The sequence below is a fragment of the Pithys albifrons genome, chromosome 13 (assembly GCF_047495875.1).
Source record: "Pithys albifrons albifrons isolate INPA30051 chromosome 13, PitAlb_v1, whole genome shotgun sequence".
NCBI classification, from domain to species: Eukaryota; Metazoa; Chordata; class Aves; order Passeriformes; family Thamnophilidae; genus Pithys; species Pithys albifrons.
This window is the reverse complement of record NC_092470.1, coordinates 14,279,204-14,307,113: the sequence shown is the minus strand read 5'-3', so window position 1 is coordinate 14,307,113 and position 27,910 is coordinate 14,279,204. Positions and strand designations below refer to the sequence as shown.

Genomic DNA, 27,910 nt, shown 5'->3' with positions numbered 1-27,910 from the left:
CACCTCTTTTAGATTCAAAGAAATGCTCCAAGAGGTACAGAAATGCCTACAATCATTCATTTTCTTGGAAACAGAGTCTTTATTCCCCTCTGCAGCAGCTCACCTTGGTTTATTTTAAGTTACCATGGTGTAACCTCAGGCATAAGAGTCTCCCACTTTAATCAATGAGACTTGACGTCACTGGAAACCTCTTGGGAATGTGCTAGATGGAGGTCTAGCTATGGTTTGAGGTATCTTCATGTTCTCCATAACCCAAAATCACAAGCAGTGGATTGCACCACCACACGTGTTTTTGAGGGCAGGAAAGGGAAGAGATGGAAGAGAGCAAGAGAAAGAGTGAAAGCAAATGGATCCAGATCTCATTTCTACTTAAACTTCTCTAATGCTTAACTAGAGCAGAGGAAGGGTAGGAGAATTCTGCAGACACTCAACAGCCAAACAATGTTCCCTGAGAAAAGGCAGCATTCACAGCTTTCCACGCAGTGAACTCTTGAAGACTCTGTAAGATTCATTAAACCTTTGGTCGGAGAAATTCCAGTATCCATTGCATTTCTACTGTTGCCGCCACTAATGCAGGCCATGTCCATATTAGCCAGGATCACAAGTTTGTTTTCTCTGGAACTCTTTCATGAATGGAGTAGTTCCAAGATAGTAAATGATGTAGCTTGATAGCTCAGGAGGCAGAGCTCCAAGATTCCCCAGCAATACCCCTTAGGAAAAGCCCCAAAGTAGGAAAGCACTTAACAGGGTATAAAAATGAAAAATAAGAAGGCAAAAAGAAAAATCTATATAAGACGAAGGATGAAAAAAATACTATTTTGAGGTCTGAGATGGCCTGTGATTTGAGCCAAAGTTTGTCCAGAGGCACAGCCAGTGCTTTTCTCCAGGCTGCACAGAGGTGCAGCTATTTAAAGCCACTCAGAGGCCCATTGCATGATGGAAAGCAGCCAGATCAGTTGGGCCTCATCAGTTTTGTTTTTGTTAGATTGAAGCCAAAGTATGTGAAATTACTTGTAAGAGGACTGGGAAAGGGGGAAGGACTGGGCACCCAGCAGTTTTGCCCATGACACTCAGAGCTTAGTCTCTGCCTCGTTTCAGTGGTACTAGGTCAGAGAGAAGGTCCCTGAGCAAAGAGAATGGCTCTTTTGTCTCTCACAACAGCCATGGCTGTGCAAATACATGTGGCACAACTCTTGGGGTTTGCAGATCAGCCATGAGAACAAGCTGCAGGAAAGTGTTTGCAATCTTTTGTGGTAGCTGACATCCTGGGCATTATCCAGCTGTTGCCCTGCCTCTGTCCTTCTGTGTTCTTGCACTGACAGATCCATGAGCCTTCTCCTCTCACCACTCACGGGAAAAAAACATGTCTCCTTGCCTTCACAAGTCCCCAGTTCTCACCACTGTGCACTCTTGCTGCCTCTGCACTACACAAAGCCCAAGGGACTCGACATGAAAGAACCCATCCCAACAAGTAATACATAATTTTCATCATTTTGGTTTTCAAATACATTCTTTCGTCAATTTTTAATTTTTTTTTTCAAGTCAGCCCTCAGAGTGCTGCCAATTTAAACACTGTGCGCAGTGCTACAAGAGCTTCTCATTTCCACTTTGCCTGACAGGTATTCGTGTCCCTCTGACACTGCCTCTTCCCCAGCTGCTTCAGATAGCAATAGTTACCCTAAGCATTTTATGGAGTTATTGAAACCATTGACTAATGTGCCCAGAATTGAATATCCACTGGGAAAGAGTCTGGCTGGGCTCATGTTCCTTAACTGCAATTAATTCCAATTATGGTTCAGCTGATCCACCAGTACCACACATTGCCACATCAAAGAGCCAACCAGCAAAGGAAGCCCCTGAGTCAGAATGGCAACAGCTCTGTTGCAAACTTCTTTTCAGCTGAAAAGTGCTTCATAAACATTAATTTGTTACGCCTTGCTCATTCCCTGGGGAGGAAGGAGCTGTTAAATACATTATAAAGACCACAAAGCAGTGGCACAGAGCAGGAACAAGTTTTCTCCAAGGTCTCCAAAGGAACCAATGACAGTTGAGAACATTCAACAGGGAATAGCCCCAGCTCCCAGACTCCCACCGTCTCCAGGAGCTCTGGGGTCTAGAAGGGGACAGAAGTGCATGGAAGCCAGCAGGCTGGGATATGAGAGCAGACACCAAGAGACACGGTAGATAGGAATGCACACAACTGCTGCAGTCTGCAGCTGGGACCTTCTCTGCCCAGGCACTGCCAGTGATGCCCTCCCACTCTTCAGAGGATGGGAGGAAGCTGGCGAAGCAACTGATCAAGTACCAGAATAAATCTTTGTTTGTTCAAGTCTCTTTACTCTGCCATCTGCTCCAGCAACACCTTATGTCATCTGGAAAGGCCAGAGCTGCCCTCCAGGAAGCCCAGGAGTGGTACAAGCCCTAGAGTCTGAAGTGTCAGGAAGAACATCCTGTGGGAAAACATGGTTTCATGGAGTTTACAAGCTGAGGATGGAAACTGAGGAGCACAGGAGATTTTAGCAGGCAAGGAGGCTCTGAGCACTACAGAGGAGCTGTAAATGGGAACAGGAAGAGCTGAGGGCTAAAACACAGCGACAACAGCAGGGAGCTTTGAGGAACAAGGTTTTGTTGACTTTTTAGGCAGTTTGGATGCTGCATTGTCTGGAATTATTGTTCTTCATCTCTGTCTCTTCAGTCCTCCTACTCTGTGGATTGTTTTGAAAATGAAGGCTGCCACCACAACTCTTCTGCTCTTGAAAACTGCCCCACTAGATAGTTCTCAAAATAAGTTGCCTTCTGCACCAAAATGTATCAGAAGAGTGTCACTACACTTCCAAAGGGAGAGGTCCTGGCTCCAGGTTTTGTTTCAAGATCATGTCTTGGTGTGTTCTGACAATTCACAAACACTAAAACACATATCCCAGGGTACAAGGAAGGCTGTGCTCTCCCAGGGAAACATGAGTTTATGCTGAGATCATGAAGCTCCTATGGGACCATTTGGATAGTGCCACCCAAATGCATGTCAGGTATTTGTGGTGGTCTTCATTCTGCAGGAGAAGTGGCTTTGCTCCCACATAACACACATGAAATGTGATATGTTCTAACAAGAGAATATACAAAATACCTGGGAATCTCCTTTCAGACAGCAAAGCACAGGATGAAATGAATGGGGTGCCCTACAAGCAGTGTATGGGGGCCTGCTGCTGTGCAATGAGACTTTCACTCCACCTCACAGCAGAGGGTGAGCTTTGCAGAGTGGAGAAGGTTTGGCACAGCATGGCAGAGCAGCAGTTGAAGACCTAAGCCAAAAACATGTGGCTGCTGTCAATTAGGGAGGAAGGACAAGGGTTTCTTTCCTACAAGCTTTTCCCAGCAAGTGGTCTAGCTGTGAATTCCTGCTCCAGCAGTCAGCTTCAAGTTTAACAAACTACATGTCTGACAGACCCTTCTCTGACCCAGTTTCATTCTGGGTCTGAAAATAAGTCTCTCTCTCTCCCTTCTCCCTCTCACATCAAGTCACCTAAGTGCACAAGGCATTAAAAGCACTTGAGCCCAATCTTATTTCACACCACATCATTCTGTGTAAGCCTTTGTGTGTCTCCCCACTTGAGCCATTGGCATGTGCTGATCAAATACCAGCAGAGATGAGGGACAGTGAAGGGGCTGAGCTCACAGGCCTCCAGGTGGGGAGGCACCGCAACATGGAAACTCCTGGGAACACGGCTATCCAAAACCCTTTTTCCTTCCACCAGAAACTTTTATGCTTGAGAAAGAGGAAAACAGCTTTACTTAAAAAATAAGGCAAATAAGTCTTTCTTCTTCTGTATCATCTGTCATCGTAAGTCCTGCCTTCCACCACAGCTACGACATCTCCCGCCCCTATATAGATAAGCTGCTCCTCAAAGCAAGATCTACCTACACCGGGGCAAAAACACACAAAAACATACACTTCTAATGGCACTTTCATATTTGCAACATGCAACTAAATGTGACAGATCACAGTTCTCAGCCCTTAATTCAACCTCACTGTCAAAAACAGCCTGTGCACAGAGGAAACCAAGCTGGGTGATGCCAAAAGTGCCAAGAGAAAGCAGGGAGTGTGCATACAACCTGCTGCATGTGGGACACGTGGGATGGCCAGTGGGGAGGCATGTGAGAGGAAAGCAGAGAGCAATGCAGCAGTATGGAGCACGTGGCAGGGAGCAGAGGAGTGCAGGAGAGGGGCCGGAGAGCACGAGCTGACACGTGTGGGGCTGAGAGCAGAACGCTGCTAAACATTTACTCTCGCATTATAGATTTAATGGCTTTTAACAGGAGACTTTGTAAGCGATCAGAAATTGGAACAAAAGGAGCTGGGGGAATAATTATTCTAACCAGGGGAGCTAAAGAACATGGCAAAATCCGCGCTGAGCAATCATGCTAATTAAAGGCACCCAGAAGAATCGGGATAGAAACGCCAAATGGTTTTCACTCTGCTGCCCTAATCCACTAACTGCCTCGGCACTTTGACTCCCACCAGCTGTGGGAAGGACAGCTCTGGGTGAGTTGGTTTGTAGCAATAAATGACAGAGACAAACAAGTGACACAGGGGGATTGGTCCTCTCTGCAGTGGGCGGAAGCAATGCTTGGCCTGCCAAACTGAACAGTGCTGCTTTGCACCAGCAGCCTGGGAGAGGACCAAATGCTCCCACAGCCTCCAGATGAGCAGCAAAGATCCCAGCATGCTTCCCAGAAAACAGAACAGCTGCTGTCAACTATCAGAATGAGACTGAACACAACCCACAGCCACAATCCTGGTCCTTTTGGACCAGTCAGCCCTGCTGCGTGATTGCCTCTGCAATGAGCTGTGTTACACAGCTCAGCACAGTATTTGTCCTGGGATGTGTTTCCAGGGCCACACCAGAGCTCTGGCAGCACTGAATATGCTGCTTCCTTGTTTTCACAGCTTCAGTCATCACTAGGTTGGATCCACTCAGTTTGCTGAAGGGGCTTTCACAGGTAAGGACATCATTTATGCAGTGGGCATCACCCTGATCTTCTAACGCATAAAATGCTGGGTGGGGTTCTTGCCATGTTAGCACCAGAAAAGCAAGAACTAACACTGCAGCATGGGCAAATTTTCACCCAGAAATGTGGAGACTTGGCAAATGTCCATGTTGTAGGGAAAGGAAATGAACAGTGTTGTTCCAACAGACTAGAGACTTTACAGACCTAAATAAAAACTCCCATGTACTCAGGTAGTGTAAAACCCAATCAGACTCCTCAAGGAGCTGCTGAGCCTTGGCCTGTTGGGGATTTCAGGGGAAGATCCTCCTCAGACAGCTGGAGTCCACCAGGACACCACATGACAAGGCAGATGGGAGCAGAAACACAATTAACAGAACAAGGCACATAGTGGTAAAATCACACACTGAGTACAGAGGAGTCTCTCTCCACCCTTCCCAACCTCCAGGTGAAGGTTCTCCTCAATAATTTTTTCAGTGAGGTGCGAGTGCTCTTCTAGCCAGAAGTGCAGACCTGGGTTTTGCAGCAGTCACCTGCATTGGCACAGAGTGAGAGCTGTACTGGGGAGGTGGCACAGTGAAAAGGCCAATACTAACAATTGCCATCAAGTAACAGCTTTCTAGTTAAAAAACGATGTTTTTTTGTTAATCAACAGGTCCATTAACATAAAGCAAATGCCTCTGTAATGGACACCCACAGGATCCCAGTCTGAACTATTTGTGTGCAGCATCTTTTGATTGATTCACCGTAAAGATCATCAAGTAAATGAGAGAGGATGTAATATTTCTGCAGGAAACATTTCACAGCAGATACATTGATTGCAACACTCAGCCAGCTGTCATGTGCCTGTCTCTTCTTAAAGAGACTTCATATTTGATTTCTCTGATCAAATATTTTTGAAACAAGAACAAATCAGGGCTCAATCTGTGCTTGGTTCATGGAGACCTCGTGTTCTGCCAAGGAGGATAACATGAGTGACCAGTGTCCAGTTTCTTCCCTCTCCTCCTGTCCTCAAGGCTTCCCTAGCCACACAGACCACTGCCACTCCACTGCTTGGCCTCTTCCCACCAGATCCTTGGCCTAAGAAAAGGGAGTCTACTTGGTGACACACCAGGAGAGTTGTTGACTCATTCATTCAACTCTCATGTGCAGCTACAGCTGCAAATCATGGTCCATTGTGCCTACCAGCATCTCTCTGTCTCCTGCACTGTCACCACAACAGATCCATTTTTAATCGAAAGCCCACGGAATGTCCAACAGCATAGGAAAAGACAGGGCTGAGAATGCTAAATACCCTAAGAACAAAGTCAGAAAGTCCAGGACTGATGCAGAAAATAGCAATGAAACCATCAGCTGAATAATTTGCTCCAGCAGCAATCCCAGTCAGCAGAGATGGCCTATGAGCCAGAGCTGAGAGCTCGTGCACTCAGTGGTTTGAAAAACCAGGTTCTTTTTCCACAGAACAAACCCTGGGCTGACACCTCCTTTATGAGCTGCTGAAAAACACCATTTTCTGAACAAGCTCTGCAAAAACACAGTGACACTTCCAGTTTATGAGCATGCCCTGCCACTGCTCATGAAGCCACAGCCTTGGAGCTGTCAAAGCTGCCCTGAATGAGACCAGTAGGGCCAGGAGACTGCTGGCACCACTGCTGAAGTGACATGCTTATTTCACATGCAAATGAGCCACACAAATTGAGACCAGACCCTCCTTTTCCCCTCTAAGCTACTCATAAATTACAGATGTTGAAGGCAGGTGAGGGTCTTTGAGGCAGGTGAAACAAAGCAGTACAAAGGACTGAGCATCTAACTGGAGACAAAAGGAGAAAGCTGAACACTCACCCAGGTCCCACAGGGAGACACAGCTAACCCTCCCCTCCTGAGATAAGCTCCGCCAAGAGAGCGTCCAGCCTATTTGATTAATGTCTCCTTGAGGCAAATGAGAGGTGCCAGCAGCTACAAATGAGTGCCTCTCTGCTGTAGCTTCCATCCTTTTTCTCCTTCAGTACCATGAAGAAAATAAATAAATAACTAAAATAAGCCTGCAGGTCCCACTCAAGCTGAACTACATGTGCCATTACAGCCTGACAGGCAACAAGGTAAGAGCTGCAGGTATAAGCTTGGCTGTGGATGCTGGGCTCCTGCCTCCTCTTTCCTTCTTTTCAAAGAAAACAAAATTGAGTTTGTATCGACTACTAAGAAAACAAGGTAATGTTATACAGGACACGACCCTCTGCAATCAAATTAGGTCATTGCAATACCATAACCAGTATGGAATATGTAGCCTAATAGGTTATAGAGAATGATTTTATACAGCAAACATTAAAAAACAAAAGGAAAATTTATCATATCAGGACATTCAGCATAACCAGACTGAGATAATTTTGGAGTGGAAGGAACAAGCAGCACTTTTGTCTGGGGCTTCCCTTGCAAGCCCTTCCTGTGTCCCCACTCAGAATGACCTGACACTCTTCAGAGCTGGTCACTAAAGACATGCCAAAAGTTGGGACATATCTTTGCCACTTGCTGCATAGCTTCCTCACTTCCCCTCTCCAGAGCTCTCAGTTTCCAAAAGAGTAAAGTCAGTATCCACAGAGTTTCCAGCCATGGCCCTCACTGTATCAGCAAAATGCTCAAGAGCAATAGATACAAGCTACTGATTTCAGGAGTGCTCAAATCTGTTTATACAGGAGACATAATGTCCTACTTCTGCTGTAAGTCACTACTTCCTTGTCTATATAATATACACTGCACACAGATCATCAGAAAAAAAAAAAACAAAAACAAATGCATGGTCCAGCTCCACAGACTTTTACCTTTATGGTTTGGAACTCAGCTCTTCCCTCATCTCCCTTCCCCAGCTCAAACCTCCCAAATATTTTATGTCCATGCCCTCTTCCTCAGTGTACCCCTACACAGATGACCCTCCACCCCAGCTCTCTTATACCCCGAGCACTTGGTCAACCACAGGACCTCACCTCATTACCTAACTGCTGAGGGATTCAACCCAAATATTCCTTTACAAGAGGGGAGAGAGGTCTCCACCAGTCCAGGTGCACATATTGGTAGCTATTTAAGGTGATATAAAGGCCACCACACCTCTGGAAAGGTGGATTAGCACTAGATGTAGCAGCTGTGCTGTTCATCAATGTACCGGGACTGTGAGGATGAAGATGTGGAGCCCGGGCTCTGCATAGCCCAGGAGGTCAGTACTGCCACACCAGGCAGGTCAAAACCCAACTCAGCACAACTGCCCCAATGCCTATTTTACTCCATCAAGAAGAGGAAAGGAATACGCACTCAATATATTCATCCTGCTACATGTGGGAAGGAAGACACAAACCTTCCTAAAACCTTGATTTACATAGCAGTCTGTGGCAGTGGTTTCCCAACTGCACAGTGAGTATATTAACTTTGGCCAAGCTGATTCTCCAGAGATGAAGACATGGAAAAAAACAATTGAAACAAACTGTGATAGAGTTTTTGATTAAGCAGCTGATGATCAATAAAAGTTATCTGTTAATGAGCTACCATTCCTGTAGCAAAGGAACACCTGAGCCCTCACTCCCTGCTTCACACAGCCCACAGAGGTCAGCAAGACCTGCTCCTCCTGGACTGACAAGGTGAGAACATGGGCTATGGAATCCATGGGTCTCACCTGCCCTTGTTCCAGTTAAAGGGGTGATGGTGCAAGAAGGAAAGAAATAACCTTTGAGAGAAACATGGCTGGAAAGAGAGGAATGCCAAAGGTTAACAGCCTGATTCAGGCTTGATTTGCTATGTTTGGCGGGGAGAAAAAGAAATTGAGAAGTCATAGTCTTCTCAGATAGTTCCATTAATTTGAAAAGGCCTAAGAGCTCTGTAGCTGTGATGCCAGCACCCAGCACCTCTATGGCAGGGATCAAGAGGGACCAGTCAGTAGGGCTTCCTGCCACGAAGGCACAAAGTGGTCCACACGACATCCTGCCATTACTATCCCCTTATCCCTTCCCCCAAAATCATGTCACTGCAAAAATGTGTTAAATCTCAATACTTCTTAATATCTTAAATTTATCCCCAAAGATTTTAAGCCATTAAAGAGTGGCTTTTATAGGGAATTTCTCATAATAAGTAGCCACCTGTTCAATAGTATGCAGCAGCAAGGCTGCACAAGGCTTTCAGAGAGCAAATGGAAAGGAGAGCTTCATATTAAAACTACAGAGAAGAGACAAGGCTCAGATCGGAGAGACGTAAAATATCACTACCTCTGCCTGACTTTAGCAATTTCACTGTAACTAATCATTTTGCCCCTCCAGAAGTATCTGGAGAACTGTTAGTGACCACAGGGAGCTGCTAGGATCTTTCTATTACATTTCCTCCCAAACTTGCCTCCTCTAACAGCCCAGCCTCGGCCAGCCTGTCTACAAAAGGGATTTGTTTTCCCAAAACTCACTTAGCCTTCCTGTCCTCAGAGGGTCTAGGGAAAGCTGAGAAAAATCATCAGACATAATACTCTTTCTGAAGTGTCCCACAGGGAACAGAAGGGATGAACAGAACATTAGGATTTCTCCCCCAATTTCTCAAATTCTCATGAAACTGGAGTTTGCAATCACCCTCTGCAGAGCCCATGTCAAGACAGATCATTAATACTACTTGATGCTGATCCTTGCATTAAAAAGCACAGCAATTATTTAGCTCAAATCTCTATATTATTAATAAGATCTATATCTATCATGGATATAGTATTTACACTGCTATGGAAAAATGTAATAAATAAGGCAATATGCATTTCTTTCCTCCAGGTCAAGATGAAAGCCTGCATCTTAGAGAGTGGTGCTTTCCTTGGGCAGCCAGGCTCAGATCCCAGCCTCCCTGCTTAATTCCTTCAGGCAGGAACTAAAGACAAAATAAAAAATAACTGCTCTTCCTCTTAGCCCAGCACTCAGGTTCCAACCAACTCCAGTGAAGCGGACCAGGAGGCAATGCCTAGGTGGAATGAGATCAGCAAGGAGAGGTCTCTTCAGAAGTAGTAAAGAGAATACAGCATAAACCTACTAGACTGTAGCTTAGGTCCCATGAAGGTGGAAAGGGAGAGTTTGAACTAACCTCTCTGGAAAGGAGCAGGAAAAACCCAGATTTGCCATTATCTGGGATCATAATATACCTGACAGCTCCAAGAACATGTTTGTCCATCCAAACCCCTGACTCCAGAAGACTGGCTGTGAAAGGGCTTCAGGTGGGGACTCATAAACACACAACATGGTCCAGTGGGCTGAACATGGGCCAGACTGCTAGCTGTCACCAACCTGGTGTGACCTTGAGCAAACTGATGTCTTTCCAGCTGCCTCTCCTCATCCATAAAATGGAGCTGAAGGTGTTTGACAGCCCCTTGATAGACTGGAAGGAAAAAATCCTCTTTTCTCAGGAAACAGTGGAAATACAATATGCTGAGTTACTTCTCCTCATTAAGAAGAGGATAAAATATACCCCATCCCTCAAATACTCAGCTGCCTGCTGTGCTCTCAGTAAGGTTCCCCTGACATTTGGGCTCTGCTGGGATCTGGCATGAGAACAGAACAGTCCCACCCCACCCCATCTCTGGAATTTGCCCAGAATTTATTTTTAACACAGACTCAGTGTGAACATTTGTGGTGGGATTTGTATGAATTCAGGCTGATCCCTGCACTGAGCTTGTCTCACCCTGACTGTGTCAATAGCCAGGACTGTCAAGAAAACAGACAGTACAATCTTCCTCACTCTTCACAAAGAGTAACAAAATGCAGACACAAAGTGTCCTATCTCATTCCACGTGTAGGAAGCAATCTTTGGGCAACCACCACAGATGGGGCTAGTCCTTCTGTCCAGGGGTAACTAACCTTGTTCTAGAGCATGACATAGTAACAGGGCCCTAAACTGGGCTTAAAATGACCTTTCAAAATCATGTAGCCCTTTGCCAAGCTCTTTATTTCTTTTTGGTTCTGGACTGTGAGCAATGAGATAGAGCAGAAGCTGTGGCCCACCTGAAAGAAGACTTGAAGACTGGGCTGCAGCTTTCTAGTATGTCAAGATCTCAGGTACAACTTGAATCACAAGGTCCTTTGCTTTGGTATACACCTGATGGCCACATCTCCCTTGCTCAGTGCTCCTCATCAATTACAGCGCAGAGACGTAAAATGACTGATACTTTTAATACAAAGGGCCTGTCATTTATTTATTAGCTGGCGACAGGCCCTGCAGTCTAGGACAGATGCATTATAAATCAACTGCAATTCTAACCATTAAAAATTCATCCAATTCATAATGTAGGATGCCCATAATTTCCTTATTAGTGTTGAGTGTGAAGGATTTTTATTTCTCCTCACTTGATTTTACTTTGCCTCTTTGCTTTCCCAAAGATCTTGCTCATCTATGGATTAGCTTGGCTTAATCCTGCAAGAGGGTAGTGGAGGGGTGAGAAGGGCTGGAGGAAGGATGACAAGGACTGAAGTAATTTTGTTCCAGTGTTTTCTTCTAATTGCAATTTGCCATATATACTTAGAAGACTTAGCCACCATGTCTCTTGTCACACTTGTGGGAGCCAGAGAAACTGCTTGCCCTGAATGTAAAAGATGTTTGAAGGGGAAAAAAATTAGATCCCTTTTACTTCACAAAGGGAAAAAAGGAGGTATGGTGGTGGGATAGGGAAGGATGATACAAAACCTGTTAAAATGCAGTAAGATAAAAACAGGTGTCCATACAATGTAAACCAGTACATTTAAAACAGATCAAACATATGAGATTTATATGTAAAAATAGATAGGTTTAGTAACCTTCAGACTCAGTGCTCCAGTTCTTAGAAGAAAAATAGGTTAGTAGGGCTGAAATAAAGGTGTGACATTTTTACAGACCCAGAGCTGTGACAGGAAACTTCAGGAACTGCTGCAACATCAGCATATGAAATTGGGTCTACCATCAGCTGAGTCTACATGAAGCTGTAAATCACCACTCAGTTTGAGTACTGCATCCCATACTGGCCACACTTGGCTGCAGATGGAAGGACAGCCTGATCCTTGATGTGGTACACACAGAAATTTTCATGCTTTCACTGAGTCTCACTTTGTTCCCATCTCTTAAACAGATCTATCCAGGGAGGGGCAGGGAGTGAGGGCTTGCACGGATTCAAGCAAGATTCAGCATTGGGTAACTTGCAGCGTGTTCAGGAATGAGTGTGCAGGATTCTAAAAATGGATTATGCAATAAACTCTGCCTTAATGGAGACAAGCCCAAGCATTGAGAGCAATCCTCACATGCTGTGAATTCAATGTACTTTTCACCTCAAGACACTAACATACAAATCTTACATCAGCAACACATGGAAACGGGTTTGCTGAGTTCTCAAACACGTAGTTCACTTCAGTAAATCACATCTTGTTCAACAAGACCAGTGCTTTACACTTAGCCATGGTGCAAGACAGCTGCTTCAGGTCAGGGCTTCAGGAGCACACCAGCAGAAGTGATGCTTCTATTAGCAGCAGCATCTTTCTTTATCCCACTGACCTCACTTCCTGTCTGCACCCACCAACAAAAGCAAGACAGCCAGAAGGATTCTGAGGCAGACTGGAAATGTTCTGCAGCCAAGGATGGCAATTTCTGTGTTCTTGTTATATGAAGCAATCGTGCTCTGCTCCACCTCCCCCATGCTGTTGGGAAGCATGAGCCATCTCTGGCTGCCCACCCTGTCTCCCCAACACCAGCCAGCACATGAGGCTGGGAAACAAAAGCCTCCTTTTACATAAGAAACATTTTAGACAAAATAATTTTTTACATGGATCTTTCCATAGGTTTCAGGACTGAACAGTCTGTTTTGGGCACTCTAGCCCAAATGCAGCACTAAGCACAGAGTTTTAATTCTTTAGTCTCTACTGACGTACAGCTTCTGTGCTGCATTTTGGGCTGTACTTCTTGTCCCACAGGGCAGCTCAACTAATAATGTTCTGGCTGCGTGTGTGGTCATGAAAAACTGCTCCAACTCCTAAACAATAGCAGCTATTTTTAATTAGGAATCACAATTTAACCAGACAATGAACAAACAATGAGGGCCTGCAATCTTCAAACCAGAGAGACATCCCCTGTCTGATCACGATGAGGCTCTATACACTTCAGAGAGATTTTAAATCTGAAAAGCAGCCTGGTTAGACTAAAGAGTCACAATACAATTCCTTGCAAATTCTGAGACCTCCTGGTACCTTCAGGGGTACCACAGACACATCCCCCTTGTCCCAGAAATGCAGAGGTACCCCAGCCTCCAGACACTTTCCCAACAGGCAAGCATTATAAGCCACAATAAACTAATTCAAAAGCAAGACAAATGTTTAAATGAGGGACAAAAGAAATCAATACCACAACTCTGCCCCCCCACACAAGCTATTTTTACAGTGACACACAGCAAAATTCACACAATCAGCGAGCCATACGGAGAACACTCTTGAACATCCTTCATTACCCTTGACACCAGGGCTGTCTGAGTCTGCAATAGCCTCAGCTCATGCATGTAGTTACCTCATCTCGCAGAGGTGAAACCACAGGCATGAGGAGCATTGGCTGGTGAACAGAGCCTTGCTCTCTCTGGACAACTCTTTCAGGTTTAAGCACACTACAAGTGCAAACTGATAGGGAAAGACACCAACACCCTGGCATACAGCTAGTAACACTAGGAATGTAAACCTATTTTATCCCCATTTTGTCCCACTCTCACCCTGCTACAATGAGACTTGACTTACACCAGACCACGGGTGAAAAGCACACCTGTGTTTCCAAGCTCTGAACACCCACTACAAACTGGAGAAGCAACCATCTTTACTGGCTTAGGGTAATGATGGCAGTGAACTGCCTGGCTGGAAGCACTGTGGCATCCCTAGTTTTGCTGAGGAAAGGCAGAGCTGTGAGGGTGCTCAGCAGAAATCCACATGTCCTTCAGAGGCAGCAGTAGTTGTGAGGTGGAGAGAGTCGGTGTGTGGGTGTCGCTGTGCAGGAAACTGCACCGTGAAGAGAGAAGAGTTGCTGACTCATCAAGTGTTTTATATCATGACCATCCCACGGTGCACAGGTCAGTGGATGGGGAACACATGCCCACGAACGCAGGGACAGTGAGGTGGGGGTGTGTGTGTGCAGGCCAGGGAATGCTGCAAGAGGAGTCAGAGGGTGGGTGAGCCCCTCCATGAGATGAGCAGGCGGCTGGATGCAAGGCAGGATATCAAGGTGAACATACATATGAGATGCTGCATGTCTTAGGCAGTTCAGTCCAACCCAGCTGCTGCAGGGACGAGACTGCCAGGCAGCAAGAGCAGCCTGCTGTGTTAGAGCCACTCCAAAGCCAGAAGGAAACCAGGTCAGGACCTCCTCTCATCTGGCTTATTAAGTGCTTGACAGTTCACACATCAAGGGCTCCCTTTCTGAAATCACCCCGGGCAAGCCAACCCTGCTTGCTGGCCCCACAGACACCAGGATTAAACAGTCCAGTGGAGATGCTTTCAGGCAGAGGAGTGAGCAGAGTTTTGTTTGAGAAAATACTTCCCTGTCAACCCCTTGATGTCTGTATCCAGCAGTACTTCCATCACTAAGGCAGCCTTTCTGCAAGCAGGTCACCATTAGCAACCCAAAGTCATGTTCTGCTTGATTTAAGGGTTTCTCTTCCTTGTGGATCCTCATCAACAGGAACATCCCTGCCCTATGCATTGTTATTGAGCTGTGCTGCCAGTGTCACTTCCCCACGCCAGAGCTGGAGCCTGTTCAGCCCCCTTTGATCCTGGATACTGTTACAAATATCTTCAGTAAACACACGATATAAAGCGATGGAGATTTGATCTAAAATCCAAACAGCAGTAGAAGATGATCAGGTTGTGTTGAAACCAAATTGGGTGACCATCACATCTGAAGCAAGCAGGGCTGCACAACTGGCTACAGAAGCTCCTTCTAAAGCAGGCATGGGCCAGGCAGAGCCACATTGCTTTTCTTCTCATTGTTAATCCACACAGACAACATCTGCAGATCAGCTGAGGAGCAAGGTATACACAATGGATTTTGCCAGACTTTCCAGGACATCCCCAAAAAAATCTCATTTCTGTAGCACCACCATGGCAGGAAGGTTTGAAGTGTCACTCAGTGAGCATGAGATTGCAATAGGTGGGATGGGCACTCCACAACTGCAAATGAAGGTTGGACTTCTGTAAAATATGGATATTTCTTTCACTTTCTTTTTCAGAGCTGGATGAAATGACGCAGAGCAGAAAATAACCACAGGTGAAAAAAAACATTTGAGAGCTGAGGAGGTTGGATCAAGTCCCATTGTCCATGTGGTGTGTCTCCTGTTAGCCTGATGTTGCAGTCTGGACAAGGGACAAGAAGGTGATGTCAGACACAATGAAAGTTCTGTTATGTTCCAGTGAGAGACAGAAGCAGTAATTTTGGTTGCTTACACATTTCTTCAGATACCTACAACATCTGCCCTGTAAACAGTCAGCCAGAACCTGTGGGGATTCTTCAATGTACAAATCTTTTGCAGGATGTTCACATCAACACTTGGAGCTCAGAGCAGTTCCTATGTTTCACAATAGCAAACCAGAAAGAAGGGAAATTTGGCTGCGGAAGGTCATTGCAGAGACCTCCAATGTTATCACATTAGCAGCTGAGCACTGAGATCGGGGCTCTTCCACAGACCCAAGCCACAAACCCAGGCTTTGTTAGGACCAATAAGGAGACACAGAACAAAGTAGCAAAACACACATAAATGAGTATACAGCTACTCACAGGTCCTTGTTAAAACCCTGAAAAGTATCTCACATGGGTTGGCTGAGAAGGACAAGACTGTGAGACAGTGAAAACTTTGGTGCAGAAGAGTCTTGACCCACAAGTGCCTACTTCAGAAGAGTAATGTTCACTGGGTTCTGCTGGAGAAGAGCCTGGCACTTTCGTCTTACAGGAGAGAAGAGGAAAGAGAAGTTTGGAGAAACTGCAGAGTTCTCTAGAAGGGGCTCAGATCTGCACAGCCTGGCCCCAGGCAGGGCATGGGGCAGCAGAGTGCTGCTGTCACTTCACACTGGGCTCCACATTTATACTGCATGAAAAGAATATTTGACAAATCCTCTTATCCCTGGGAGAAAAAAAAAATAAAAGGAGAAAAGGAAAACTTTCTCTTTTCCACTACCGACTGTTTCAGTTTTCTTTTTTAGGCAAATAAAATTATATGCACTTATTACTTTAGTATTATGTTGTTGTTTTGGCAAAAATTTGAACATGAACTGATCAAAAATAGAAATGCTGCCTACTTTTTATCTTCCCATGCCCAGCGAGAACAAAACATACTAGGCAAACATAAAAAATTAACAGTGGTAGGGGTAAATTTCTTTTTAATTTTTGTTTTCAAGACCTATTAGAAGCAGATGTAAGGAAATCTATTTGTTTAAGAAATATAATTTTTGAAATGACCACAATGTTCCTTTTAAGCTGCACTGCAATACAAGATAAAGACAGAGTACTGAGTGAAAGAGTGCTGATGGCACTTTTATTGTGTGATTTGCCTTGTTTTTTTCTGAAGTAGTTCTTTTTAGCCCATTACCATGTATTTACAGTTAGTGTAATTATATCTAATTACTTAATTAGCATGAATATGTGTAATTACTAACTTCAAATATGTAATTATGTCAGGGCAGCCTGTAATAAACGAGGTTGGAAAAAACCCTCATTAGGACTGTACGAAAGGACGTCTTCTCCACCCGTGTGGTGAATGAATCCCAGTCCCCAGACTGCGCCAGTCCTGGAAAACACAGCCAGCTCTAATTGTGTCTGGCAAAAACCTCCCCCAAAATTAAATAATTTGCCCCAAAAGTCTATCTTCACAGTACTTGTGGGAACAGAATATCCACTACTGAGACATGGATGGAGATCTGCCCCGAGACTTTCTCCTTTGAGGTTTGGCCTTTTTTTGCCAATTTGTGTCATTCTCCAGACCTATTTTGTCAGATGAGAAATACAAGGAAATTGAACAACTCCTAAACTGTGGTGTGTCATTTGAGTAAATCTCGAGAGATCAGATCCAAGAACTAATCTGCATCTGATGCATTGTTCTTAGAATTAATGATTACTTAATTACTATTATTAGAGTAAAACAATCTTTCAAAATGTTTCTTCTGAAACATTACCAATATTTCACCACAGAAATCTCCAACTACTCATAGTTACAAAACTTGAATTTTGGAAATTCAAGTCTTGAACTTCAAGAGATGGAGATAAGGTAAGAAGCTGCTGTTACTGCCAAGCCTGTCCAAAAGGACTAATAGCCATCTTCTGGACACAAATGAGGGTAGACTCGATCATGTTTTGCCCTACTAAAATCTCTGACCATAGGCTGATGCTATGTAGTCCTACACTCTCATCCTCATCACTTACTCTGACCACAGTACTTGCCACAAGTTCCATTCTTGTCCTCTCATCTGTTTATTTCCAAATATAAAGAGGTGCAAACTCATCACAACCTGTCACTCTTCCTGCTGACATCTGCCACGCAGAAATGCACTTGCTTTCTCTTCAGTGTGCAAAAGATCAGGAGAAAAAGGCAGGTTTAGCTTATTCTTCTGAAGTTGACTTCTGGTTGGACTGTGCACGTTGCCAAACTCTTTGCTTAACCCTCCAGACAGGGCTGAGGACAACTGAAACAAGGACCTGATGCAAACCCCAGTGCTGCCCAGTGTGCCATGGAGTTACAGCATAAAGGTGGGGGAGCATCTTCTCAAAGACTCAATGCTTCATCCTGAGAAAACAGGGTGGTGCTAGTTTCTTCCATGTCTCTTTGAGAATCCCTCATCTAGGCAGGGAAAGAGAATTCCGAGTCACATTTGTCCCACCTGCTCCTCTAAAACAGGCAATAGTAGAAAGGGGGTAAGGGACAATTTCAAAAATCCCAGAAAGTCGGAAGTGAGAGCTGGCTCCTGCATCCTTCATCCCATTGACGCGAGGACAGCACGTTCCCAGTGAAGAACATGTCTCTGTCTCCTTGAGGACACGTTAACAAGAAGATCTCATGGGACAGCAATGCACAGTGGGAGCAAGCAGGGCTGCAGCTCCACAGGCAGGGAGCTGCTCTCCATATTTCAGCTGCAATTCCATTATGCAGAGCTAAGTGGCTGGGAATAAACATCCGTCATCCCTGCGTGATAAGTGATGCTTGCTAGTATAGAGGGTGACAGAAATCTATATCACATCAATGTACTATTAATACTGCATTAAGCATATAGAGTTTGCTCTCCTCATTGCAGCGCGGCAATGGGTATCGACATGTCCTCCACCCAGACAACATCCAAGAGCACAGGGATGCTTGTAGGAGGAAGGAAAGAGAAAACCATCATGATGGAGAAGGAAAATGCTTGCTGAAGATGTTGCTCTAGCAACAGCTCAGTGCAAAGGAGAGATGCTGGGTGTCACGGGGCACCTTTGCTCACAGCTGGGCAGCAGCTCTGTGGGAGGTGGGTGGCAGGAGCTCAGCTGGGTATCGAGGCACTGCTCAGCCCCAAGGAGTTCTCTCTACAAGTGACAGCAAATGAAGAAGCGTTTGTGTCCAAGCTCTGCACAGGAGGAGAGGAAAAACCCTCCAGCATGACAGCTACGGGGAGACCAGGAGCAACAAACATTCTCCAGCTCAGGTTTAAGTTGTGTAGAGCACATCGGATCAAACAAACCCCTTACAGCAAAAGCTCCCCAAAGCATGGTTAATTTAAAAGGTGAATTATGAAACTTTCCAGCCTCAAGCAAAGCCACCAGTGAAGTCAGAAATTTTGTCCAAGACAAGTCTTGGGGACTAAAACACAAAACACACACCAAATTCAACGCTGCCTGAGGGCTGAAGGCATGGGTTTTGCCCCATGAATGATAAAGAAATCTAAAAAAAATAGGGCTTTCAGCCTGCCAACATCCTTCTGTGGTTTGCCTCTTGTTATCATCCAATGGGAGTGCCACTGTTGCGGGGTTTGGTTTCAGCCTCACTGCCTTGCATCCCTGGAAATCTGGAGCACATCTCCAGATGCCATCCCAAGTATCTCTGTGAACTCTTCAGATCCCAGTCAAACAGCCTCATGAAACTCTGAGACCAAATCCTGCTGTGAGCAACTTCCTCTGCAACCCATCCAGCTCTGATAAGCCCCACGAGGCAAACACTCAGAGCAAAATGTAACAATTTGAGATTTAAGCTATGCTACGGCACAGCCTCAACAGCACCCACATCTTGCAATGGTCTGCACGTAGATTAAAGAGATTTGAGAGAGCACAGGATGGAAAGGAAAAAAAAGTAAAGCGGGGGTGCTCCCCCTCCCAAGCCATCAGTTTGTAAATTATTTTGAAATGAAGTGCTATAAGAAATGTAAAATATATATATTAACAGCACAGACTACATTCAGCTTCTCCGCTCCTGCCTAATCACCGCCCTCATCCTCCCCTCTCTACAAACAGACCAAATTTAGCACATTAAAATGAAAATCAAGGGGAAAGCCAGGCACATTCATTGTTTACATCCCATTGCTCTGGCAAGTGAAGGATGGTGATAAGGGCTTGGGCACAAACGAGCAGGACCCAGGAGGGTGCACAGCAGGGGCTGCTCCAGAGACACCTCCATGGGAGGAGCAGCTGCAGCTTCCCTTCCCCTTAAGGAGGAGTGGAGGCCAGGAGCAGTATGCTCCTTCTCAATATTTAAGGTCAAATAGGTTCCTACAGGTTTGGAGACTGGCCTTCACCCTGTTTCCAAGGGCTGAGTTATGTCTCTTGCACTCATGAGTTAGCAGCAGCCAAGAGAAAAACAGTGGTAGGGCCAGCACAGCACTCTGTGCTTCTGGCTGGGCCACAGAGATAGCCCAAGTTGAGGGGTTTCATCCTTTTTTTTTTTTCTCACACAAGTCTTTTATTTTTCCAGTTCTACCTGGAACACTCTAAAAGGATGAGCAATAGCAGGAGAGGAACATTACCCAAACCTCCTGCTTCGCTCGGCTTGCTTCTCAGAGCTGGCAAGAGGCCTGAAAGAGCTCAATTACTGCCTATGAGCTGCATGCTAGGGAGGGCTGCATCCCACTGCTCACGTGGGAAGTGGTGCAGGACTCCCAGAAAAGCATCCTTTTACACAGCACTTTTATGCTCAGAATTTAGAAACACAAACTGGAGAGGACCATTTGATCACTACCACCTAGTCTAATGAGCCCAGTTCATGCCCCAGATTTATACAGGAAAGATGCATAAAGCTTTACAGAAGCCCATAGAAACAAGACATCCAGCACCTAAAATTCCTGGAGATAAAGGTATCTCCATGCATCTGTCCCACCTATGCCTATGTGTCCTGAGCTTCTCCGTGGCCCATTGGGGAGCCAAAGAGGCAGCCCTATGGCTGGGAAACTACTGGAGGAGGAAGGGGAGGCAGGTCCTTTCCCCAGTCAAACAAGGGTCATGTCCATCCCCATGCTCTCAGGTGGCCCTTGCTCACACCTGGGACCTCACGCTTGGAGCTGATGAGGAAGAGCCTGGCTTGGAATGGCACTTTCAGGCAAGGGAGAAAGGTGACGGGTGGGTGGCGGTGGGAGGGTGAAGGGAGGTGAAGGTGAGAGTGGAAAGTCTTCTCTGGAAGCATCTACATGTATGTTGTGATTTCTGAGACCTGAGATTCACTTTGGTTTCTGGACCATACCAAGACCCACTCTCCTCAAAACCCTTTTCTTCTTCCTCATCCTCTTAAACTCTTCCTCCTTGTCCTCCTTCTCCCCATCACCCCAACCCATCCCTTGATCCTTGCAGGGGGCTCCAGACAGATCAGGCACTCACATGTGTCTGGCTTGTGGCAGTTGTGACCTTGTCGGAAGTACTGGGGGTTCTCAATGACAGGAATGCGGGTCATGCCAATCACCACCGTGTCCGGGCCAGCATCCAGCGATGAAGGTGTCGTGATGCCATGGTTGATGTGGTGGAGAGGACTGGCTGAATCCTCCTCTCCGCTGATCACTGCCACGGGACCTGCAAACAGCACACACATATGTCAGGTACAACATGGAAAGGGGACCAATGAGACCTGCTGATCATGTGGGTATGGATTGCTTCAGGTTGGCAATGGATCACCACCAGCCACTGGACAGGATGCCTATTCTATAAGTCCTAGCACTTGTCACATCTTGAGGGATAGTTTCTCCAGGCAGGTCACAGGTCAGGAAAGATGCCTCAAGCTTTCTTCCTGGCTTTGGGGTACCAGACTAATCATCTTAAAGGGCTAAGTAGCTACAGGAGACACCACATCAGAGGTGAATCATGCACAGAGTCCTCCCCTAGGGCTGTCACAACAGAGATCAGCCACTGTGGTGCCTGTATAACCTGTCATCACAAGCTTGGCAGAAATTATGACCACACTTAGACTGGAGAAACATCACCCCCAAAGAGTTATTTCACCCCAAACCCATACTCATGTCATTTCTGTTGCCCAATATGTTCTTCATCTTGTTTCCCCTCTTCCAGTTTCACCCGGGCACACAGACAGCCTTTCAGTCAGGCTAATACTGACAGTGACCTACAATGTACTGGAGCAGATCCTGCTCAGCTCATGCTGCCTCCCACCACCACCACCACCACAAATGGCAACATCTCCTCCTTACCCTCCTGATGCCCGAAAGATGGCAGCACCATTAAACAGGCAAATAAATGAGGCAAAGTATTCAGACCTCCCAAGACAGGATCAATGGAAGGCTCCTATCCCTTCACAGCCTCTCTAGTGTTCATTAATTGCTTTCATTGGAGCAAGGGCACAGAGGCAGATTCCCACAGCAGGACCTCTCTGCCATGCTGGCCTCCACTGGGGATCACGGGCACCCAAGGATGGTGAGAGCCCCCAGCAAGATACAGGAAAGGCAGTGCCACCACTTTTAGGCTGAGCCGCAACAAACTCTGACTGCCCCTTCCTTGTCACCTCTAATTCATCTGCCACCATCTCAAGTATGTCTTATCTACGAATTCCCCTTCTGCTGCTTGCTCATGGGACCTGTTATGAATCCCCACCAGGCTGAGAGTCACCCTGGTGGATAGCTGAAGGTGGTCCCTCTGCACTGACCTCCATGCAATGTCCTTGAAGTTTCTGCTCTGTGAACAATAAGCCCTCAGCACAGTCCATGTGCCTTCCCCCAGCACCCACTTACATGTCCTTGTCTACCTCCATGGAGAAGGTCCCCAAAACACCAGCATGCCCAAATGCACCTACATCGGCTTCCAGCCTGTGTCATGTAACCATGTTCCAGCTCCTTCAGACTCCTGCCCAGCCATGGTTTCTCACACTCAATGCTTGCACTCAAAAGCAATACTGCTCTGATCTTGTCCAATGGCAGGCTGGTTCCCATGGGCAAAAAGAACTGATGCAGGAAGGAATATCCATACCTGAGACCCAAGACCTGTTTCACAATATACAGCTGTACCTCAATTTTGGGCTCATGTTTTATTTTAGTTTTAGACCCTCTAATACATGTTGCAGCCATTCTCGCTGCATTGGTGCTGGACAAGATAGGGATCACAGTGAAATCCTCCATGAAACACGCTTAGTATATTCACATGGAAAGAAAAACCACACTCAATTAGTGATGATGCTTTTCACCTGTCTGGATGCTACCAGGTGCCACCAGAAGCTCAAGTAAAAAGAAGCAGAGATGCTACACTGAGGCTTCAAACATATTCAGTGAAGCCAAACTTGTACCAACATTGTATAGGAAATGCTCATCTCCCATCAGTAATCTACTTCTAATTGCACAATTACTTTATTATGTAGCATTAGCAACAAAGAGGGGAGTCTTCAAGCCATTTTACTCTCCAGAGCTGCTGGGAGGATAAGGCTCCATGCAGTCATTCTGCTGGCATTAATCTAGTCTAAAGTCTGCTCATTTTGGAGCTTCAAGTATTGTTTGTTCTTCCAAGTGGGATATAACAAAGTTATTGTGTAATTAGCAGAGTCCTGGCAGCTGTGACAGGTGTTTTAGTCTCGAAGTAAAAAACTCTCTCCCTTTACTGTGAATTCCTTTTGGCAGGTTCTGGCTTTCTTAACGGTACTCCTTGGGCCCATATGACTTCCAGCTTTTGGGATGTGAAGGCAGAGCTCAGCTCTTGTCACAAGATGCATCTGTTGGGACTACACACACTGTATTTTTCCAAACACAAAAAGCAAACAGGTAATTTTGGTTTGAATGACTTTTGCTCTTTTATGATGCTAATTCTTGGCAGGCAAACCAGGAGGAGTGGGTTTTGTGTGGTGTGCTAGATCCTTCATCCATACCCTGCATTACTGACTGGGCCAGCTGTGATTGGAAGGGGAAAGTTCTGCATTTCCAGGTGCAGTTCAAAAAACAAGTCATAAAAATATCAGCTGGTATAAACTGGTGTAAATAATTTGAGAAAACACCATAAAGATCTCCCTTGCAGTGGAGCAGTGGGAGAGGCATTGAGGGCTTACAGCTTTTCCTAAGCATTCAAGGCGTTGCTTCAAAGGAAGGTACCTCATCAGGTAATGGGATGTGAAAGGCCTATCTAGTGAATTACGGCCAGGTTGGATAAAGCTTTCACCAGCCTGGTCTCATTGAAGGTGTTCCTGCCCATGCAGGGGAGTTGGACTAGTTGATCCTTAAGGTCCCTTCCAACCCAAACCATTCTACCATTATTTGTGACGGAAATCTCCATTATCCTCTGCTCTGAGAGCAGAAATCACACTTTTGTGACAAGGGGCTAAGAGGACATCTGCGGCATTAGGCTTTGTAATCAACCATGGGGCATACACATGGCAGACACAGACCCTACTGAGGATGTGGTTCTCAGGGACTCACAAAGCTCTGACAGCATTTTTCCCTTGCTGTTCTTGCTTATCCATGTACAAGATTTGCCAGCCTTCAAAAGCCTCAGAGCCAGACTGGTGCTTCATGACCATTTCAACCCCTACCCACTTCTGCAAAAGTGAGAAACTCCAAGAACTGCCAGTGGCAGTCCTGACATCACAAGGACAGCACAGCTCAGAAAGGATATCTACCCTTGCAATAATCCAGCAACAATTTACTGCCTCCAGATCTATTTCTAGGTCTTAAAAAAAAAAAAAACCAGAATAAATCCCGTTCTCCAGCATCCTGAGGAACACACACAATGAACATGCTGCATTAGATTTCCAGCTTTCCAAATTTTTTCTGATGACAGTAGGCACTGATCTGACGTGGACTAGAACATGTTATTCAGCCAAATCATCCCAATATCCTCCATAAGATATAATTTGATTAAAGACACAATTTTCAGTTGCTGACTTCTCCAAGTTTCTCCTATTAATTTTTTTTCTGGTTTTGGGTTTTTTTGGAGAGGGGTGTGTGGGAGTAGAAATCTGGACAACATTAATTCCTACAGCACAGTCATGGCTCTTTACCACTTTCATTCTCTCATTCCCAACTCTTTTGGCTGGTCACTGCTGAGATCCAGTTTCCTCTAAGCCCACAGCCACTCTGTTGTCACTCTGAGAGTCAGACAAGTGCTGGACTCGCTGCACAAGCCTGAGACACCTAGAAAACATCATGAATATCAAGCAGTCACCAATCACTTCTAGAGGTGTGACTGTTGTTCTGACTCAAAAGTATACACTGCCAATAGCAACTCCTGGGAATAAAGCAGCTACCTATACTTCAACTTTTTAAATCTATCTTGGCAATAGTATATATTTTTTGCTGTTAAGTAGGCGAAGAGGTCGAGTTTTCTGATGTATAATGATGATGAATGGCTTTATTTGGAAGAATTACCACTGGTTTCACCAGTGCCTTTTCCAGGTAAGGTTAAAGGGGAAAGAATAGAGCAAAAGAAAGGGAGAGTACAGGTTTTAAGATTTAGATTTACCTTCCATTTGACAGGAAAATGGGCAGAGACATGTAGAAAAGAAGACACTTTTGTACAACAAAAATACAGAATAACAGTCAAGGGTAGCTTAGGGTAATTCCTAATGTACCATCCTGTGATCTTAAAACATTATATAAAATATTCTGGAGCTTTTCTGAACAGTGATGCAGTGGCTGTTTCAGTGAATATCTCAGCCAGTGTTATGGACAAACATACCATTGATATAACTAAAAAAAGAATCTATTTGTCATTACTTTAAGAAGTGTAGGTCCACTCTGAGTATTGAATATGTTGCATCTGTGCTCTGAAAGACTCTCCCATGGTTCTCCCTCCTTCCAAGCAGTGGTCTTGTCAGCCAGCAGCATCCACACTGTTTTCAAGGACAGAGTTGATCTGCTCTCCACGCCAACCCCATGCAGTTTTCCTAACAAGGAAGCACTATCAGCAACAGTAATGGAGCATTCCATCACTCCTTTTCCCTGTGGGAAAAGGCTGGGGAGATATTAGGGCTGCCCAGGGCTACCCCTGAGTGAAGAAGCAGGCAGCCTCTGCTTCAGCCCAGCACTACAGCCACTGCCAACCTGCCTCTTTGGAACACCAGTGGGAGAGTCAACCACAATGACCAGAAAATCAGGATCAAATTAATTTGATACCATCCAAAGAACAGCGAGGCAGCTTGAAAAATTTTACTTTTGGAAATGTCACAAGCAGCAATACTGTTCTTCCTTCCCTCCCACATCTTCTCTACAGCCAAGTACTCTTTCCCAAGAAAGACACCTCACTCAAACACCACCATCCTCAGCCTCATGTCCACCCTCTGTTCTCCCCCAGCCTCCCTGTCAGGCTATACTCCACCCAATTCAGCAATGTTCCAACTCCTCTTACTTTACATCCATCCTGGTAACATCATCACTGTAAATACTCCTACAGATTACCACCAACCTCTGCTGTTCAGAAAAATCTCTCATTCTCTGTTCAGCACTGTTCCCTATGGCTAAACTGGAGTTTAGCCTGGTATTTACCTTCACCTCCTTGTTTATCTGGAAGCTCTGTGAATAGGATACAGCTTTCAGTCCATGTCTGTGAATCACCTGGTTCATTCACAATGTTACATGGACAACTTGTTACTTATGAAAAATAAAGCTAATAATAATAATAAAAAGCTTAGCGATCCCTATTTGTGTGATCATATCATAATGGTAAATTATTTATCAGGGCTAAGAGCTACACTTTATGATAAAACCCAGGCTCAAGAATATAGGGCACTTTATAAATAACCACAGATTAGAGAGGATAATGGTCACTTCATACACATCCATAACATAATGAATGTCCCAAGGCAAACAGCTAAAGAAACAACAAAAACTCCAGCTTAGTATCACAGTAACCTCTCCAAAGCAACAAAAATGATTGAAGGTGGAGAAAACATGACCTCTATGGAAAAACTGAAAGAATTATGCTTTGTGTTGAGAGGAGAAGACTGAAGGGACATGTGATAACAGCCTTCAAATATGTAAAAGGTTGCAGCAAAGAGAAATATAATAGCTGTTCTCCACATCCACTGGGGATAAAACAAGAAATAATAGGTTTAAATTGCACTGAGGGAGATTAGAGTTTGAATGTTCTCCCTAATGCCTGGCGGTATGGCTGGTAGGTTTATCTGGAATAGATAACCCAGGGATGCTGTGGGGGCTCAGCTATGGCCCAGCTGGGAAGGGAAAGGTTAAAGAAACTTCTTTCATGGGCAGTTTAGCTACAGGCAACAACTCTTCTCAGAGCACTCACAGGCTGAAGCACTTTTCACCTATCACCAAACAACCCTCAGCATCTTCCCTTTCTATGCTTCCAAAGAAAGTCCAGCATTGCAGACCATGTTTGGACAGTGTCAGAGACACTGTGGACACAGCACTAGGCCAGGGTGAGGCCACGGTCTTCCCATGTGGTCTCAGAAAGGACAACTCCACCCACATCTCAGGCCACGTGGTCAGGACAGAAACCAAGTTTGCTGAGGCAGAGAATAGTGAGGCAAGTGCTCAAGGCTGCAGGGCAATCCTCTCTCACCACCCACGCCTCTGGGAGCCCTCATGTAGAACATCATTTTTTGATCAAAAATGATCCCTGCAAGAGCTAATTGTGCCATCCCCATTTTCCTTTGTAATACAAAGGAGCCATATAATTAACCTACTTAATTAGGAGCTGTATATGACCCATAACTAGCAAAAAAAAAAGACTCTCCTTGTAAAGTGGGTCACCATACATTGTATAGCAAGCACTAAAGCAGACCTCATTAAGCTCCAATATATTTTGTATAAAAATCCCTTCCTCTTCTGACTCCAAACCCCTGTTGGCACTTCCACACTTCCCCAATCACAGTCTTAAGTGCTGTTCTTCAAAGGGTCATATTATCAACTGGCAAGTAGATAATTCCAAGGCCAGATCTCTCTGCAGCTTTACAACTCAGAGCTACACACACACATCCATGTAGACAGAAAAATAACCTCAAACTTCAGCTTATCAGGAAAATAAACAAGATTAAAATAAACTTTTAAAAATTTCCAACCTTTTGTTGGAGCTGAAATCAAAACCACCCCAGGTCTGATCTCTGCACCAGGAAGGAGGGAAACTGAAACTCATAAAACAATAAGTGAAACACAACAAATACAATTAAAAATCCAGCATGCTCAGAGCAAGATCGTATTTACTGTCTCATAAAGAGAGCCTCATCCTTTCAGGCAAACAAAAGGAAATCAATTTCTTAATTTTTATTGGCAGATGCGGGCAGGGAGCCAAGGCAACGCTTGGTGCCTACAAGGGCCTTGTTTGGAGCCAGTCTGCCTTGGGCTCTAGTTGGTTCCCTGCCCTCTTACCATGGGAAGCAGCCTCTTCTCCTCCCCAGAGTCACCAATCTCAGCCACGGGAAGGTCCAACATGGGACATCTCTTCCTCTGACCCACAGCAGAACCCGCACTTGTACAAAACATTGGGCTTTATTCAGAGATGCCCCCTCTTGGCGCCTGCTTTGTTGCCACCACTTCAA

At 45.3% G+C, this 27,910-nt stretch overlaps 1 protein-coding gene across 4 annotated transcripts in view; it reads right to left on the bottom strand.

Moving 5' to 3' along the window:
* Positions 1-27,910, bottom strand: part of NTRK3 (neurotrophic receptor tyrosine kinase 3) — a 220,555-nt gene that overhangs the window by 84,983 nt on the left and 107,662 nt on the right. For all 4 annotated transcript variants that reach the window (XM_071568920.1, XM_071568921.1, XM_071568925.1 and 1 more), the window contains exon 12: positions 20,812-21,000. In XM_071568920.1, the coding sequence (XP_071425021.1) occupies positions 20,812-21,000 (189 nt within the window). The remainder of the gene's footprint in view (positions 1-20,811; positions 21,001-27,910) is intronic.